The 18463-nt window shown below is 32.4% G+C and overlaps 1 protein-coding gene across 2 annotated transcripts; it reads left to right on the forward strand.

The window, feature by feature from the left end:
- The first annotated feature begins 11400 nt into the window (after nt 1-11400).
- Nucleotides 11401-18437, forward strand: LOC121122433 (uncharacterized). 2 transcript variants are annotated; one of them, XM_071890748.1, is made up of 7 exons: nt 11401-11579; nt 11937-13317; nt 14734-15012; nt 17417-17486; nt 17549-17696; nt 17761-17839; nt 17917-18437. In XM_071890748.1, the coding sequence occupies exons 3-7, from the start codon at nt 14854-14856 to the stop codon at nt 17920-17922; spliced, it is 462 nt and encodes a 153-aa protein (XP_071746849.1). In that variant the 5' UTR covers nt 11401-11579; nt 11937-13317; nt 14734-14853; the 3' UTR covers nt 17923-18437. The 2 variants fall into 2 exon arrangements, with proteins under 2 accessions (XP_071746849.1, XP_040573350.1); XM_040717416.2 differs by lacking the exon at nt 11937-13317 and having other exon boundaries at nt 11419-11579; nt 14870-15012.
- The last annotated feature ends 26 nt before the right edge of the window (nt 18438-18463 follow it).

Below are 18463 nucleotides of genomic sequence, written 5' to 3' on the forward strand. Positions count from 1 at the left end.
TTTATCAAGCAAGTTGAATTTTAAGATAGTTCTAATTTATCGTGGAGATCCTGTATACAAAATTCCCTGCCATCTTAAGGTTTCATATCAACCTCAGAATTTGAAAAAGTTCTTTACTTCATCAATAAATATTAAATAACAGCATTCATACATATTTGACATTAATTAATGATGATGACATTGTTCTAACCTATAAGAAAATGAACTGGTTTTTTAAAGATACTATATGGAGCGAAAAGAAAAAATAACATAAGAAATTTTTGATATTTCCTTTCAAAAAATGTATAAAAATGAGGCCCTTCTACGCAGATAATCAAATTTTTCCAACTTTTTCTAACTTTTTTTGCTCAATAAGAAATATAATATATATATATACTTTTTGTAGGTTAGAAAAACGTCTATCAAAACTATTTATACAAAATAAGTAAAAATCTATTCTTAGTATCTATATTGCTAAGAAATAGTTTTGCCTTTTTCCATAATTTTATCGAGATGTGCGACGTAAAAGATGAGCTTGTAGGACAATGCAATTTGGCATAGGTAATTTGCATACCATATGACAAGTTTTATGCAATACTTGTAATCGAAATTCGAAAAAAGTTGAGAATCAAACTGTCCTACTGAACATGTTGTCTCCTTTCCATAATGTTGTTCAGAATTGTTTTTATGTTAACTCATCACATATTTAGGTGCATACTATATATTATTTGTGTACATGTGAAGGCGTAGAATAACATAGAAGCAGCATGTTTGTATGTATGTATCTATAGACAGTACACACCTTTACATACCAATTTTACCTGTTTTGTACATATACCCATGAATCCCTGGATATATTCTAAAAATAAATGAGAGTAAAACATATCTACTTATTGAATACTAAGCCAGTAAATCATCATCACAATTGCTGATAAAATTTTTGCATAACTATATATCAAGTGGTCCATTAAAATCTGAACACTTTGAATTTTAAACTTCAACAAGATATAATTTATTTATTAACAATAGGATTTCAACAAAATTAATACTATAGATGGATAATTGTCAGAGCTCTGTTAATAATTAATTTAGCCGTCCTCAGAGGCAATGATGGCTTCCAGGCGAAGGCAGAGGAAGGCTTGGCACCCACTGCTGATGTAGTCACCTGTCATGGAGTCTCAGTACTCTCTGACAGTGGCTTAGAGGGCCTCGGGTGTTTGAATGACAGACACTGCAGGCCTTCTCCTCGACATGCATTCCAAAGGTGTATTCGAGGGGATTTACATAAGGGCTGTCAAAACAGTCTTCAAAAGTGGCCTTTCCATCCTAGATACAATACAAGATTCTTTCCGCTCACTTTTTGATAGTTCTCTGTACAGTTTAGTGTGAATCCCTGAAATCTCTTGTATGGACTTGAGGGGATTAGTATGGGGTGTTTTCTTTCACTCATCTGGGTACAGTTGTGCCTTTTTGACATAGCCTTTCTTCCTCTCCAACGTTTCAGACTTGCTGACGGCGTAGACGGTGATCCTCAAGACGTACTGCTGCTTGAAGTACGTGCATGGAAATTCGTCGATCAAGTTCAATTGTCATTTTCTCGAGTTGTAAGTAAGCTGGAAGCTCAGGTTTGTTTTGTTTTGAATGTAATTGTTTTGGTTAAATATAACGGAATATGAATTAATTTCAATCACTCAATCTTCATTAATTATTGAATTAGTTAGTGTTAAGATTTCAATGGACCACCCGGTAGCTCTTACTATGTAGGTATAAAGTTCATACAATTAAAAGGGGAAGGAAAAAGCTTTGCAAAATTCCTCTTTTGCATTAGAAACAGGATCTTGTTGATCAACATTTTAGGATTGCACAATGCATAACCCTTTTGCACCTCATTGTGCATACACTCATGTCATTAATATACAGGGTGGGGATTTTTAGTTAAGGCCTTGAAGTAGGAGACTGTAATTGAAGTTGAAGGTGGTTGGTTTGAGTAATTCACTTCACTATGGACCCTACATGTAAAAGCAAAAGATTTTGATTTCTTCAATTAATTTTGGGGAATAAATTGTAATATACATTATCCTAACAATTTCCAGATATAAAATCTCCGCCTGGTATAGCTCTATACATTCAAGTACTTGGGTATAAGAGTAATAATATCATATAAATATTTAGGGATACATAAAATTTAGAATTTTTTGGACCCTTTACACTAAATTATTATTTATTATTCCAATTTTCTTAATAGCACCGTCGATAGATGACAGAAAAGTAGGTGTTTCTTCACGTCGTTATCTTATTGTAATAGCACCGTCGATAGATGATCATCTTATTGTATCACGCAACCTTTTCACCAAAAAGAAACAGAAAAAAGGACCAAAATCATCTGGTAGCTAGCCAAATAGGTCAACCGCTATTTATATCTTATATACTCGGAGATTATCACTGTCATATTATTTCTTCACTATTTTTAAAATAAATTACATATCATTAAAATCTACATAGAATTTTATTCGATACTGTATTATAATATTGCTTAGTAATATTTGATCAAATGAGTAGTTATGATTAGTTATTAAATTATTTCTATAAAGAAACAGCCAAAATTTATTTACAGAAATAATAAAATGGCCAATATATAAATTATATATAAACGACGACGGATCAACAAGAAGTTGTATTCCTGTTCTTTTGGAAACGGAGCAAATGTATAGATTAACTTATTACTTTGTGTATTTATCAAAAAGAATAGATTATGAAATAGCCACGACGTATCAAGAGAGAAGAGGGAATCGACAGCTGACAACAAAATACCTAGGGTATTTTGTTGCTAGCGAGGTAACGCCGTGTCTTCTCTCATAAGAAGGTTATTGACGTCATAAAATGCATCATAATGGAAAGAAAAGACATATTTTTGATATATATCTAGTTTTACCAGATAAAATGGACAAATTTTCAATATATCGGGATGAAATTTCATCAGATGGGGTGGTTAAGAATAAAATAAGACTGAACATCTGAATTGAATACTACTTGATACAAATGATAAATACTGATATTTGAATTAAATCAAACTAATAGGTAATAAAAATACCACGATTTGTACATCTTTCTATCAGTTAGGGACGAGTAAAGTAGGATCATTCGAGAAAAGCATATTATTTTTTCCATTTCAATTAATTATTAATTTATTCTCCACAATATGAAAATAAGGTTATATAACGATGTTATTATATATTTTTATAGATATTAGGGCAAGATATATATAATATCAAGGAAACGACAAGGAAATAGAGGTAAGTTTATGAACTTTTATTTGTCTGTCCCATATTGTCCCAATAGTTCTCTATTCTCAATAATATTGATGAAAAAATAATATAACATTGTTATAAAACCTGGCTATTGAGGCCCTAAAATGGTTGACATCAACTGAAGCCTCTTTATTAAACCAACATAAAAACACTAATTTAAGCTGTGTACATCAATAAGTTCCAAAGTTATGGTTGATTATGCATTTTTAATTAACGTTTTGTGTTACCTTGACCCCATAAACGTACCGTAAGGGACGTCAGGGACCTCACATACCATCCCTGGAGTCGGTTTCATTTTCAAAAGGGAAAAAATTGGGGGGGAAGAAAGAAAAAAATACGCGGAAAAAATAGAAGAAAAGAGAGAGATAGAGAGAAAACTTGTTTTATTTAATCACCTGGTATATTAATTGCCGAGCTTAAAATAGGATGTAACGTCCCTAATGTCAGATCTCCGGTACATCAATGTTTGACCCTGACCTATAAAAATTTAATGACCTCTTACTGTGACCATGTATAATCTTCGTACCAAGTTTGATCAAAATCGTAATTCTTGTGACAAACAAACAGAGGCGAAATCATAACCTCCGTTCAACCAAGGTTAATAGAATTACAATGTCGTACCACAACCCGTGTACGACTAATGTTCGACTTCCACCCCGCTTTTAATATTGACGTCATAGTAGATGAGCATGTTTTGTCAAAATCTGTTTTTCTTGTCTAGCAGTAGGTACGTTACATTAAATTGAACATTCTAGCAATAGTGACGTCATATGTAGACTATGCGTGATTGTGTGTTTTGTCAAAATCTGCCTGTCTTGCCCAGCAGTCGGTACAATACATCAGATTGAAAATTCTAGCATGTCCGATTACATAATGGTCTAATCTTGTATTTCTAATAACCTTGCGTTCAACTTAGTTCCAAAAGTTATAATGATAAATGAAATCCAAGCTGAAAGCAATGTAATGAAGGGACATATAGTTATGACTGGTATATTTTAATTTATGTCCACATATATGGCTTCCACTTCATATGTAATGGACCCAGTGATAATCAATATCACCTAGATTATCTTCCTACTCTACAGGGTTGATCTTATCTAATGGTACACATTTTATTATTTTGAATTTTTCAAGAGTAAAATTTAAAGGAGAGGTTTTGTAAGGACATTTATTAAACAAAATCATCTAAAAATAGTCCTTGGTACACTTTTATTAAATATATGAGTCCTTAGCTCTAATAATTGCCTCAATACGAAGCCTACCTCCCTTGCAGACCTTGACTATGAAATCAGACTCAAGCTTGGTACGCTCCTTTTGATGGGAGCATCAAGAGATTGGGCACTCCTGTGCGGAGCAACTCACGCGGTCTCTTCCAGACGCGCTTATATATGGTAGTCCAAGGTGTTTGTGTAGGGAGAGGAGAGTGGACACATGTTGAGATCCCGAAATCTGGAAAGTTGTCTCCCAGAAAGGTTAGTGTATTAGTGGTGCGATGTCACGGAGCTCCGTCTTGAGTGAAAACAAAGTTGCCCCGAACTTTTATCTGAGCCAAAGTAGCACTGTTTTATCCAGAATTTCGATGTAAGCATCTGCATTGCGCTGTTCCTTCCTCTCCATAAAAAAAATGGAATACAGCCTTCGCCTGTGTTGGTCACTGGAGTTTTTGTTCTGAAGACATGTCCCAGTGAAGCTGTTACATTGGCTGGATGATTGGTTGTGATGTAGCGGCTGTTCTGCTTATTCACAGTGCCGGTGAAAATTTTATTGTCAGAAAAGAGCAAAACTTTTGTTGGCATTGAGAAAATATAGAATCTTCTTTTCTCCTCCAGCTTGCTCTGTTCAGAAATAAGATGTCTTGCTGTTCTACTCCGTGATTTTACAACAATGTCATTCAGGATTGAAAATAATAAAATGTGTACCACTACATAAGATAAACTCTGTATTACCAAGTTATATCAAAAAAGAGAAGACAGAAGCAGATTTACAAGGTTATGAATACATTCTCAACAGAGGTCAAGTTCCTCTTCTTGTGATAAACCTAGAGGGTTGCTATATAACTGTTATGTAATGTAAATAAAAGTTTTAATTATATTTAGATATAATCAGACTATATTTTTACTTTTTTTTATTTTACGTGGAGAACTATTTTTAAAATGAAATAAAATTAAAGATAATTACACATAAAAACAGAAATAACCAATACAGTTTTTGAATAACTATTAATAACTACTTAAGTCCAAATGATATTCTGAGACATTTGTTTGCTTAATGCATTGTTATATCAGGGTTTTTTTCCTTGTGTCCCAACTTTTAGAACTTTGAGAGCACAGCCTTTCAATTTTGTTAAAGTTCTCAAATCATACACTGCCAATGTTATGAAAGATAATCCTCTCTAAGCAATGGCATTTTTAATTCCTGAGTGATCTATTGAAATCTGAAAACATACAACCGTGTGCGGTGAAAAAATCTTTACACTTCGTTTTTACTACGTATATCAAGGTTTTTGCGCATGCGGTAAAATTGTTCCGATCAAATACTAAAAATAAATAAAAATGAAATAAACAAAAATAACTAGATCTTTCTAAGTGTCTAAGAAGCCGAGAAAATACGATTTGAACGTGACCATCGAATTTCGGTCTGCACCCTTTTGGACGCTGGCAAGAAACCAACGGAGATTATCATGTTAACATGGGTCCAAACCAACTACCCGGGCATTAACAGGGTGTTCCATCAGGATGGTGCGCCTGCACACACGTCCAAAATGGCAAAGAAGTAGGTGGAGGACAACTTGCGTTTCTGGCCAAAGAAAATGTGGCCCCCTACTCACCAGATGCCAACCCATATGACTTCACTTTTTGGGTGTATGTTGAGTCCAAGGCCTGATCTGTCCGTCACTCAGCAACTTCAAGGACACTGTCAACCAGCACTGGGATGCCATGTCTGAGGACTACATCTGCCAAGGCCTTCTGTGGCCGCCTGGAAGCCATCATTGCTGCCAAGGGGAGCTACATCGATGATTAGGATAGCCAAGAGATAGTATTAGTTATTTATATTTTATTGACATTCCCTACTACAACTGGTTTGCTGAAATAAATCTTCATAAAGTTCTAGGTTGAAAGTGTAATATTTTTTCGCCGCACCCGGTAGTTCAATAATTAACAAAGGCAAATTAAAATATTTTCGTATTTCGATATATTAAAGCATAAGCAATTAGTTACAAAAAAAATTGAGCTCTCTAGCCTTTGTACAAGTCGAGAAAATGAAACTTGAACGTGTTCGACGAATTTCCATGCAGTTAGGCGTCTACAGAACCACCGTATACGCCATCAGCAAGTCCGAGTGAGATAAAGGTTATGTCAAAATGCAAAACAAATCCGAAAGGAGTTAGAGAACTATCAAAAAAGTAGGGGAAAAGAGTCTTCTGAGGTTGCAGAGGCTACTTTGACAGAAGCAATGAAAAAAAACATATCCTCTGTTACAAGACTCTTTTGGGTTCTTTTGAATTATTTTTCTTTACACCCCCAATCGCCCTACACCCATGATGCCAACCCCCTAGACAACAACTTATGGCTCCATGTCGAGGGGAAGGCCTGTAGTGTACGTCATCCAAACACAGAGGCCCTCAAAGCCATGGTCAGCTAGCGCTGGGATGCCATAACAGAAGACTACATCCTGAGGTGGTGCCAGGCCTGGAAACCATCATTGCTGCTAAGGGCGGCTACATTAATGATTAAGAGAGATCAAGTACACATCTATTTATAGAATTAATTTTGTTGAAATTATTTTGTTAATATATATATTATATCTTGTTAAAGTTTAAAATTCAAAGTGTTCAGATTTTAATGGACCACTCAGAAATATAATAATTGGTATATGTATATTTAATATTAGTTTAATATTAAACGCTTCATCTTAGTATTCGAAATTTGAGATCCTGTTGTTTATATAGACGGCGCCATAGTAGCAATTTTTGCACATCAAACAGTCTCTATTCTCTGTTAATTACTCTTTCAATTGAATTAACAAGGTGAAAGGAGTAAAAAATTGCATACATCAAGATGCAAAAATAATAAAGTAACGTTATTTGTTGTACCACAAAAACAACGTCTGGTGGGGGAAATGTTTTCTCGTAGGAAAGACAATCTCCTAAGAACAAACTGGTACTTTTCGTCACTTTATTTTAAAGCTTTGAGTAGAGCAAACGAAGATTCAATAACGTACGATAACGAAAGTTAAAGAAATATAACTCGGTACGAGCCTGGGAACGGAGCTTTGAGTCTGAATCAGACACACTTCCAATTATAGGAGGATCAGGGCCTGACTAAGGTTTTCTTTGCAGATTGGCCAGCTTAGGATGGTATATTTATATTTGCTTATTCTTGAAATTTTCAAATATATTTCTAAATATAAAAGTCGAAAATTTGAAATTATTATCATTAATTTGTTTTGTTTCGTTTTTGAAAAAAACAATTTGTTTGTCATTCATGTTATCAAACTCCTCAGTAGTCACAGGTCTGGAGGGTTCATTTAATAATTATACAAGTGTTTAGTGTAATAAATTAAAAATTAATAGAAATTCTGCAGTTTTAGTAAAATACAGTTAATGTATATATTTCAGTTTGGGGGCACAAGCATTAATTGGGTGGACAGGGCCTCCAATAACCGATCTTTAGTTATGGCGCTGGATATGATCCACTGTCTTGCCATGTTTGATGCATCTATTAGGTTAGTCTGTCACATTAATATTTAAGCCAGTTTTAACTTAACATATTATTAACGTATTTCACATAAGGATCTTTATATATGCATTTCTCAGCCTTAATCCCAAACAAAGAAAGAAAAAAAACACAAATCAGCTCGACAGTTAGCCAATGTCGTCATAATGATCCTCAACAGTGAACGGATTGTAAATTTAATAGTAGGGGTGTACTCACTCCTTATCAAGATTTAGTTAGGATTCTACAAATTCACGTTCGGAAGACTTATAAGCAGTACTCGAGTTCTAGGGGTACAATAAAAAAAGTCAAAAATCATCCCCCCTCAATGAAAATAGTCGAAATAATCACCTTCTAAAACAGGCAACCCTTCACTTGAAGGCTTTTGTTTAATTTAAACGATGAATATGGACACTGTTTCCATATTAACATTCAGTCTAACTTTCACCAACATATTTTATCCATCTTTGAGGCACGCTCACACAAGACTGAGTCAAGCAATAACAAAACTGTATAAATATTTTTTTAGTACGAAATATTATAACCCTATCTAGCATAAACCAATCACACTTATACAACGTGAGATGCACATTAATGAAGCCATTAATAGAAAAATAATGGAATTCTTTTTACTACAGCCATATTTGGAAATACTTTTTTTATTTCATAAAATGTTATTAATTATCACGGAGTTTAGTAATTTCAGTGCTTAACCTCGTAGAATTTATGCTATAAAAATATCAATATTACTACTGAATTAAACATTTTAGAAGCAAATACTCTTTTTAAATGAAATCTTAATTGTTTACGCTTCAAATAAGTTACTATGGCGTAAAAACAATGAAAAACATAGTCATTATTCCTATTTTATGCAAAACCTCTTAAAATATGGTGGTTTTTAAATCTTTAAATAGTATTTTCTCAGGATTTAATAATTGCATTTAAGATAAACGCCCATATTTGAAATGAGCATAAAATTTTACAAAAATAAAAATAAAAATTATTTGGTTTTTTACACTTAAAAATTGGGTCATACTTATAAAAATTAAAAATATTCCAAAAGATCAAATCCGAAATTATGGAAAATTTGAATATGATAAGAAAAACGTATTACAGATTCCTTATCAGCTCTTCATGGACTACTAGAATTGAATACATAATTTTAAAAATTTCTTTTTTTAGTTGACTTGTAATAATTAACAACTGGGAAAAATACATAGTTGTTATTTATGTCTTGGTGAAACCAATGTGATTGAGTATATTGGTTTCATTTTGGAAAGTGTATACAAAGCCTAACATGCCCATTATTCACCACGTGACAATAAAATTTTATGAACTAACCCTTAAAAAGATAAAAAAAAATCACCCCTTATTCTAAGAATCATGACACATTTGATGTTATTCAATAATTAATTACCATATCTATATGAATAAAGCAAAGTGTGTATGTATGCATGGATACATGAAAACAAGTTACGGGGTGTAGTGTATATATTGCCCCATTAAGTATATAATAAACATATTTTCATCTGAGAAATAAAAATGTAGTCTTATTAATGAAATATTGGAGGCGTGTCCATAGAGCATCAAACGTGTGTACAGGGTGCACTGTATAGTGTATATATTGCTCTCTGATGTAAATCTTGCCAATATTTTTGATAAAAACAACAATAATTAGTCGTATTAATCAAATATTGCAAGTATAAGTATACAAAAAAAAAGTCTGTTTATTCTTGTTATTGGCCTCTTATATTTTATATTCATAATTTATATGCAAATCATTCCGAATATTTTGAAAAAAAATATTAATTATCCCTCCCAAAAACCTGTCACCAGTCTCTGTTTATTCGAAAATAGGTTAGCGCGGAACTTGCACCTAAAGATCCACTCCTCTTTCTAAAACTGTCTGTGATGTAAGCAAGTAATTTCATTGGCTTTCAAAAGGAACTATGAGGGGTTAGTATTGTTTACTTAATAGGAGATTGTTTACATACCCGAAGATAGTGGTGCCATCTTGGATTTATTATTGTTTGTAAACTTATTTGTTTATTCCGACAACTTAGAACATCCCCACCATCTTGCGGATATTGATGGTACTTTAGTTCGCTCATGACCTATTACCCTTTACATTTTAAACTCCTCATTACTTTTGACTGGCAGAATTAATCATAAACAACCTACTTAGGAATTAAAGTTAGATTTATCAAGTTATAAATATTCACATAATATATTAGTGACTTAATTATTAGTTTGCAAATGAATTATGCGCAATATTTATGAACAAGCGCAAAAAAAAAAACCAAGGGGGCTTGATTGTTTTCAAGGTCCTTGAGTTAAATGATTAAATACATAGATATAAACATATTTTGGAAGCTTCTACATAAAAGCCTCATTCACAAAAATATTTTTTGGTATTGAACAAGAGTAGTTAGGTAGAAAAATGTATTTTTGTGGGTTGGGCCTCTATGTCAGCACAACAATAACGACAAGAAGTAAATAGAGGGGCTTCAATTCAAATAAATTGTCATTTATAACCATTTGATAAGTCATTGAACGTTTTAATTATGTTTTGTTTTGGGAGGAGATCGACTTTGCCTTCAAGACAAAACGCATGATAGTGGTGATGGTCTGAAAGGTGGAAAATATCGAATCATGACTCTTCCTATAGAATATTTGTGTTCATAAACTACGACCAGCCCATCACCATCTTAGAATAATGATTATACCTAAAAAAACGTATTATTCAACAAATGACGTCTAATTTGTACATTAACAAGCAACATTTCAAAAAATATGCTTGTGAGTTGAGATTAGGGTTGAGTCGATCCTTATTTTAGAATGAAGACCCCGAGTTCAGTCTCGGCCTGGTCTAATTAAGTCCTCAAACTTATAAATTTCAGTCTTTGATGACATCAATCCACTTCATTTCTTCTTTATCTAATCAGATCTAGAGTACCGACAATCTTAAGGACCGGTGCTAAGACTCAGATTACTTTTATTTTTTAACTAATGGTTTATGTTTTAATATATCGGAATATGAATCAATTTCAATCACTAGACTTTAATTAATTATTGAATTAGTAAGTGTTCAGATTTCAATAGACCACCCGGTAAAGCCACGGGTCTTTCAAAACTCTGCATCATTTATAATTTAATCAATATTATGTAATAAGCCATCATTTACTCGACGGACTCATTCGATTTTACTTTACATAGTATGTAGCTATTTGCAACAATACTTCGTAACAAGGAGAAATTTGCAATAAAATTCAAATTAATTACATAATAATATGATCAATACCTACGCACCAAGATCCCATATTTTTGTAATGATGCTGTACCACCCTTAAGAATATTGATTCGGGCCTGCCCTATTTTCCTCCGTACATCTTCAGACTACTTATTTTATGTACATACTTGGATAAAAGTTATTTAATAACTGTTGGTTCGAAAACTTTACTCGTGGGTCCTTATACTCTACAATATTTAGTTAGAGTGGAAAGTTTCAGATACGAACATCATAAAAAGATGGCGTACAGATTAATAGTTCCCTTACTACTTTTTGAAGCAGTCTTTGGTAAGTTGAATCTACAATTTTTACTTTATTTATTTTTAATATCATCAGTATGATGATATTTGAGGTGGATGCGAGTATTACTCGAACTCGAAAAATACTTGATAAAAGTAAGGACAATTTTTTTTTTTTTTTGTAAATTACTCGAACTTGTCCAAAATATCTACTCAAAAACTACATATTGTTTGAACTCGAACTACAGAAAGTTGAAATATTTATAATAGTAATCATGTATTTAGTTACCTATTTTCAATATCAAGGAATATCTAATTATTAGTTCGAAATACAAATGTATACATAACTATTCAAAATAAATTATACTGATGTTGTGAAATTTACATCTTTTTTATATAATTACAGGGCTCGACGGACACGCTAGCCCGTGGCTTATAAAAAACCAGTCAGGCTATTGTAGGGTGACCTGTATCTAGTCCGTTTGGCTATGTAATACTGTAACTTATGAAAATCATATACACAGGCAATTTTGGGTTCAAATCATAAGTATTGCCTTGTGTCAACGCCTAAAACGTCGAATAGACATTGATAACAAATATTAGTGGTCGTTTTTATATAAACTTTTTGTACTTTATAAACTTTCCTTATTTTAAAACAAAATTATATCCATACTAGCCCTGTACTATTAAAAAATGATCCAATTTTTGTGGTATTCTGGGCTAGTAAAAAAATACATTTACTTGACAGGTTGGCTAGTGGCTAATTTTAACGACCGTCGAGCCCTGAATTATTCTTATCAGAGTATAGGAATGGATCCATAAGCTACAGATTATAATAATTATCCAAGTATTAACTAGTTCTAAGGCCAACCACACATTATTAAGTTTATAACTGAAAGTTTTAACTGCGCAGGCCAAGGGCCACGGAATATTTTTTTGTTATAAGGAACCTAACTTCTCTTATTTATTTTATTTCTTGATAGCAAACTCGAAATAAAATATGAGTATCATCCCCTTACTCGAACTCGACTCGACTTAAATCATTGAACTAGACCGAACTCGAGAATTTTAACTCGATTCTATCTCTAAATTATATTAATTTTAAAATTGACCCTCACATACCTTTCAAAATTAAGTAGGGTGTCCTGTAGGCAAACTTATATCCAAGGAGTATTGGTGTGTCAGTCCTTGATGACGTCACTCAAATTTATTACTTCTTGTTTTAATCAGTTCTAGTACTGACAGTCCCAAGGGCCGATGGTCTTCAAGACCGGTTTTAAGACTGGACTGGACCAAATAAATAAGGATTGACACCTTTCTGCCAAGGAAGAGCACTCCAAGTTCTAGGTAGAGCCAGGGCTTTGACTAGGATTTCTCTCTGTGGGTTGACATTTTTATCTATTTATAGCTAAATTTTGTTAATAACTTTGTTTTATATAAAAGCCTCAAATCTGAATTTTTTTTTATTTTTAGAAAAGACAATTTCCTTAACATTCATGATAGTATTAATCCCCTCCCTCAATGAATACTCTATAATTGGAACAAACTTTCACCTCATCCAGATCCTGAACAAATTAATAGCATAGATGATAATAGCATATTAATTTTCAATATGACCTCCATGGGCCTTAATCTCCCAAAAAGTAACCATTTGACTTCATAAAGAAAAATATTAATTTTACATAAACGGTCCAAGAGGTTATAGACTATATTGATTTAAAAGTCAAATTATAGTTTTAAAATTAGTAGGCATTTTGAATATACATACATAGTTTTGAATGAAAAAGGTTTGCATTATCTGGCCAACTTTTCCATTTTTATCAGTTTACACTGTTCGAAGAACAGGGTTATTGAAAAAACTTCAGAATTTAAAAATTGTATTTGTCCTTGGAGTACCATTTGAAACCCTTGGTATTACTAAGATTTTATCCAATTTCTACTCTTACATGTGAATATTTGCATTTATATGAATCTATGAAGTAAAAACGAATGTAACCATTTTACGTTATAAATAAAAATATTGATATTCCATAAACAGTTTATTATAATTACACGATCTGGATTAACCGTGCCAATTTAGGATTCTTAAATGATGGGGGCGAGGGAGGATCAGATGGTATCAATTATAGCACTATATTATAACTAATTCTGAAGTTATTCGCGTTCAAAGAATTTCGAAAATTGAAAATTAGCAAAAAACTACTTGTCACCTAATCTCTTATATGAACAAGTGGAAAAACTTAGCTGTGGTTTTCTCATACGGGATCAGGATGAGGTCAAGTTATGTTCCAATTGTATTACACGACACAGTATACACGAAACACACTTTTTTTTTTTTTAACCAACTAATTACGATTTTAAATAATAAAATATTTATGAAATGATATAAGGAATTGAAAGTGTAATAAATGCCTTAAGAACTTAAAATAGGGTTCCGTGTTGATCAATTTGTTTTATGTCATCATAATAATCATTAGTAAAAAAGTTATTTTAATTCATTAAGACGATCATTACATGATTTTTTTAATTCAATCCCTTCCTTCATTTCATAAATGTTATATTATTTTAGATGGTCAAAAAGTGTTGCAAGCTGCATTATAAGTAACGTCATAAGGAAGCGATCGTAGGATTATATATATATATATATACATTTTTTTTACTAAAAAATCCTGAAATTAAAATTTTTTGAAAAAAAAAATTAAAAATTTATATCTATTCGCTAAAAATTTCAAAAATCGAATCTATTCACAAAAAAAAATAAGTTTTTTGGAAATAAAAATTAAAAGTACACAGTTAAAACTCACAAAACATTTAATTTTTCGGAAAAAAAATTTCAAAAATTAAATTTCAAGTATTAAATTTTGTTAAAAAAATTTCAATTTTAAATTTTTTTCAACAAAATTTCATTCTTATTGACAAAAATAAAAATTTTGAAAAAAATTTCACAGGTGTTGCCAAAAAAAAAATTCAAATATAATATTTTTTTTTTAAATAAATTTAGAAAATTCATATCAAAATTTTTCAAATATTAAATTTTTTCGAAAATAAATTTTGACATTTACCAAAAAAATTTCTAATAAAAATTCCATAATTGGGAAAGGAGGCTACAGCCCCTCCATAACATCCCCTACGGACACCCCTTTCATAGTATTAAGGAAACTGCCTCAATTTCAAATTATTAAATTTTATCCTAATTGAAATAGGACACTCGTTGTCAAAAATAAAAAATTTCAAATGTTATATCGGAAAGAGCACACTATTTTTTTTTAGGTGTACGATTTTTCGATATTTTCTAATAAAATTAAACTTCTTTATTAATTTTAATGTTTTTTTTTAAAGTAATGCCTATGAACACAAACAAAAATAATGGACCTCCTCCTGTAACATGTCCTGGATATCCAGGATACTGCAGTGAATCCTACCCTGGAGATACATGTTTGGTTGTATGTGCCTTTGGTCGAAATAATGTCCCAGAGTGTCAGGTAAAAGCATAACAATTTATATTCTTTTTTTGAGAAAAAAACCTAGATTGTTTAATAAATAAAAGTAAGGATTAATGATAATTATGCTCCTGGGATGCAACTTTTGTAGAGCACGAGAAGAAGAGGACGGGAGAGAGACATGTGGAACTATTTATTTAAATAAACTTATTTCATATCAACTGACTGTTGCATAGCTAGAGTTGTTGGTGCCCTTATTTAGGTCCGCGGTCCAACCAATCTGGTCTCATCCAGTCCCTTAAGAAAGGTACAATCGATCCCTCGTGACGTCATTGAGGTTCCCTTTCCTTCTTTAATTATTTTGTTAAATATAATAAAAGCAATTATAGAACTTATTATAAATATCAAATGATCGTTTTATATTTCATTTTAATCAAAGCATGAATATTTTTTTGAAGATAGTTGTAATGTTCTTAATACATATCCCATATATCTTATTTGGGATGATAAAGGTTCGATACTTGTAGGAAAAATTCAAAGAAATAACATTTAAGGACCGGCAGTCCTACGGACCAATAGGACCATGACTGGATTGGTCGAATAAATAAGGACCGGCAAAACCTTATGCATAGCCTATAAGCTTTTAGAGCTAGCTGACTATTAAAATGTTAAAGTTGTCTGATACAATTAATGTAAACAACGCATTCTTGAGTCAGCTGTTGCTGGTAAATAACATATAACAACGACAAAAAGTGTTGGTAAAAACAATTCAATTTATAGACTAAATTAATTATAAAACTTCTCAAATCAAAAGAAACTTCAAACTTTATTAATGAAATATTATTAAAACTCGGTTTGTCAACCTAACATCGGCCATGCTGATGTCACATTAAAATGCTTTTTAGTTAAATACACACAATGCTGCCTCCTTGCAGATATATTTTTTAAAGTTTGAACGACCCCATTTTTGATAGAATTGTCCAAATATATATACACATGTATTAAAATTAATGATATTCAAAGGTAGAAAGCATGTTTAACTGGTTGCGGCAAAATAACTTTCTATTTTATCATGCGTGGCATTCAGACTGTAAAAGTTGTATCGGAGGGGCGTGGTTTCATTCTAGAGTCAGGGCTATAAAGTTTTCTTGGAAATACAGTCAACTTCTATCATACCATTTTGTGAGTAACGTGCATTTGCCGTCGAAAGTCTACTTTCCGAATCGACGACCTATATTTACGACCCAACACATCTTTCGAAATCGTTTCTATGTAGCCCCAAGAAGCCATGTTCCAAACCGAAAAAAAATTGTTACATGAGTTACTACTTTCAAGCCAATTGGGAATACGACAACGAACAACTGGATTACCTCGGCCCATCAGATAAACTGAGAATATTGAAGCAGTGCATGCTTCAATCCAATAATCCACACGAGGTTCTTTACACAAACATGTCTCTACCCTTGGGCTTTCCAATCGTTCAGTGAAGCGAGTACTTCACGATGACATTCTTATAAGATGGCGATTGTGCAGGAACTCTCCAAACGTGATTTCACTTCAGGAAGGAATGCATGTGAGGCTCTTCTCGGAAATGTTCTTGAAGACACGATTTTTTACTTCAGAGTGTAAGCTCATTTTCATATGACCAGATTCGTCAACAAAAAAACATGTGCTACAGGACTGATACTAATCCCTGAGAATTGCGTAAAAGATCTTTGTATTCACCTAATGTATCAGTGCAATTTCCTTCACAGGAATTGTGGGTCCTTGGTTTTTGAAGAGAATGACAATGAATTCAGACCGGTATTTTAACATGTTGGAGGAATTTTTTCTTCCACGAATTCATTAATTAGATTTATAGGATATTTGAATTCAACAGGATGGAAAAACGGCTCACACTTCAAGGGGCATCGATGGCTGTCTTACGGGAACACTTTCCGGAGCTCCTCATTTCAATAAGGGGAGATTTAGAGTGGCCAACCCGTTATCCCAATTATAACCCTTGGCTTGAAACAAAAATAAAACTTATCTTATCTATAAAACTTGTTTTATTGCCTTTTTATGTTGTCGCACCCTGCACCCTTATATTTTCCTTTCTTTTTTTTTGGGACCAACTAAGGGCTATTTTTTCTATCTTACTATTAATAGAATAGTTATAAAGTGAAAGAGAGAATTGAACCAAAAGAACTGGGTAATGAGTGTCAGAAGGAATTATAAGAACTTTATTTGTAAATTCCGATAATATTAAATTAATTGATAGCATGTGATAGAGACCTTTAGATATTACCGATTGTTTCAATTCAATTCCCTTTTTCATTTAGAGTAAAATAGCTATGAAATTCCTTGGACAAAATAAACATTCTTGGAATATTATTTTTAATGTTTTTCAATGAGACGTCCATAACTAACAGATATATTTATTTTTTTACTTCATCAAATATTACAGCCGGATGGTACATGGACAGATGTTCCAAGATGCATTGAGCACGAACCAGGAATCCCCGAACAAATACCAGGTATTTAAATGTAGAATTACTCAATAAAGTTAAATTTCAAACCCCTTTCATTTATCCTACAGGAATTTGTCCAGGCATTCCGGGCTATTGCTCATTAGACTATCCTGGAGCACTTTGTGAATTTGATTGTCTCACAGGGCCAGATATTAGCTCTTTCTGTACTCCAGATGGTACATGGGATCCATATCCCACTTGTGATGGAGATGTTAGGTAAGAAACTAGATGTTAAGACAAGTTATATGCATACAAAATTATTCTATCAATTTTTTTAAAGAGAAACTCGAGATGGGTGTAAGGAATGTCCAGGACCTTTTGGAGGGGCAAGAGATCGTACACAAGAGGGAAATAACTCTGTAAATAAGCAATCAGATAATATTAATAGTAAAAATAAAAATAACATTAAAACAACCATTCCTCGACAACCCTCCAGGAATAACAATAGTCCTCGAAACAACTTTAACAATAATAAACCTCCTCAACAACACAAGAACAATAATAATTTTAATCAATCCAATAACAAACGTCCATCTAACAATGGAAATTTTAATTCACAAAGGCCAAAGGATAACCATTTTAGTCAATCCAATAATAAACGCCCTTCTAGCAATGGGAATTTTGATTCACGAAGACCAAATGGAAATAATAATAATAACAATAATAAACAGTCTGCCAAAATGAACAACAGCAATTTTAAAAATTCTAATGAAAGATGTCCAGGAAATGCTCTTGAAGATTGTTTGGATGCTTGTCCTTCATCCAATACTCGAATTTTTAAAGCATGTGTTTTAGCCTGTGATCGACGATGTCCAAATAAGAAATAGAATATATTGTTATATTATATTATAAATATTGCCTTTCCTATATTTTTTCATTCAAATATAACTTCGATGTACCAAATTACTAAAGGTATTTTTACTTCATCATCAATAAACACATACCTGCCTGCTTTCACTTTGTACTTTTAAGAGTTTAATTTG

The sequence above is a fragment of the Lepeophtheirus salmonis genome, chromosome 8, assembly GCF_016086655.4.
Source record: "Lepeophtheirus salmonis chromosome 8, UVic_Lsal_1.4, whole genome shotgun sequence".
Lineage (NCBI taxonomy): Eukaryota > Metazoa > Arthropoda > Copepoda > Siphonostomatoida > Caligidae > Lepeophtheirus > Lepeophtheirus salmonis.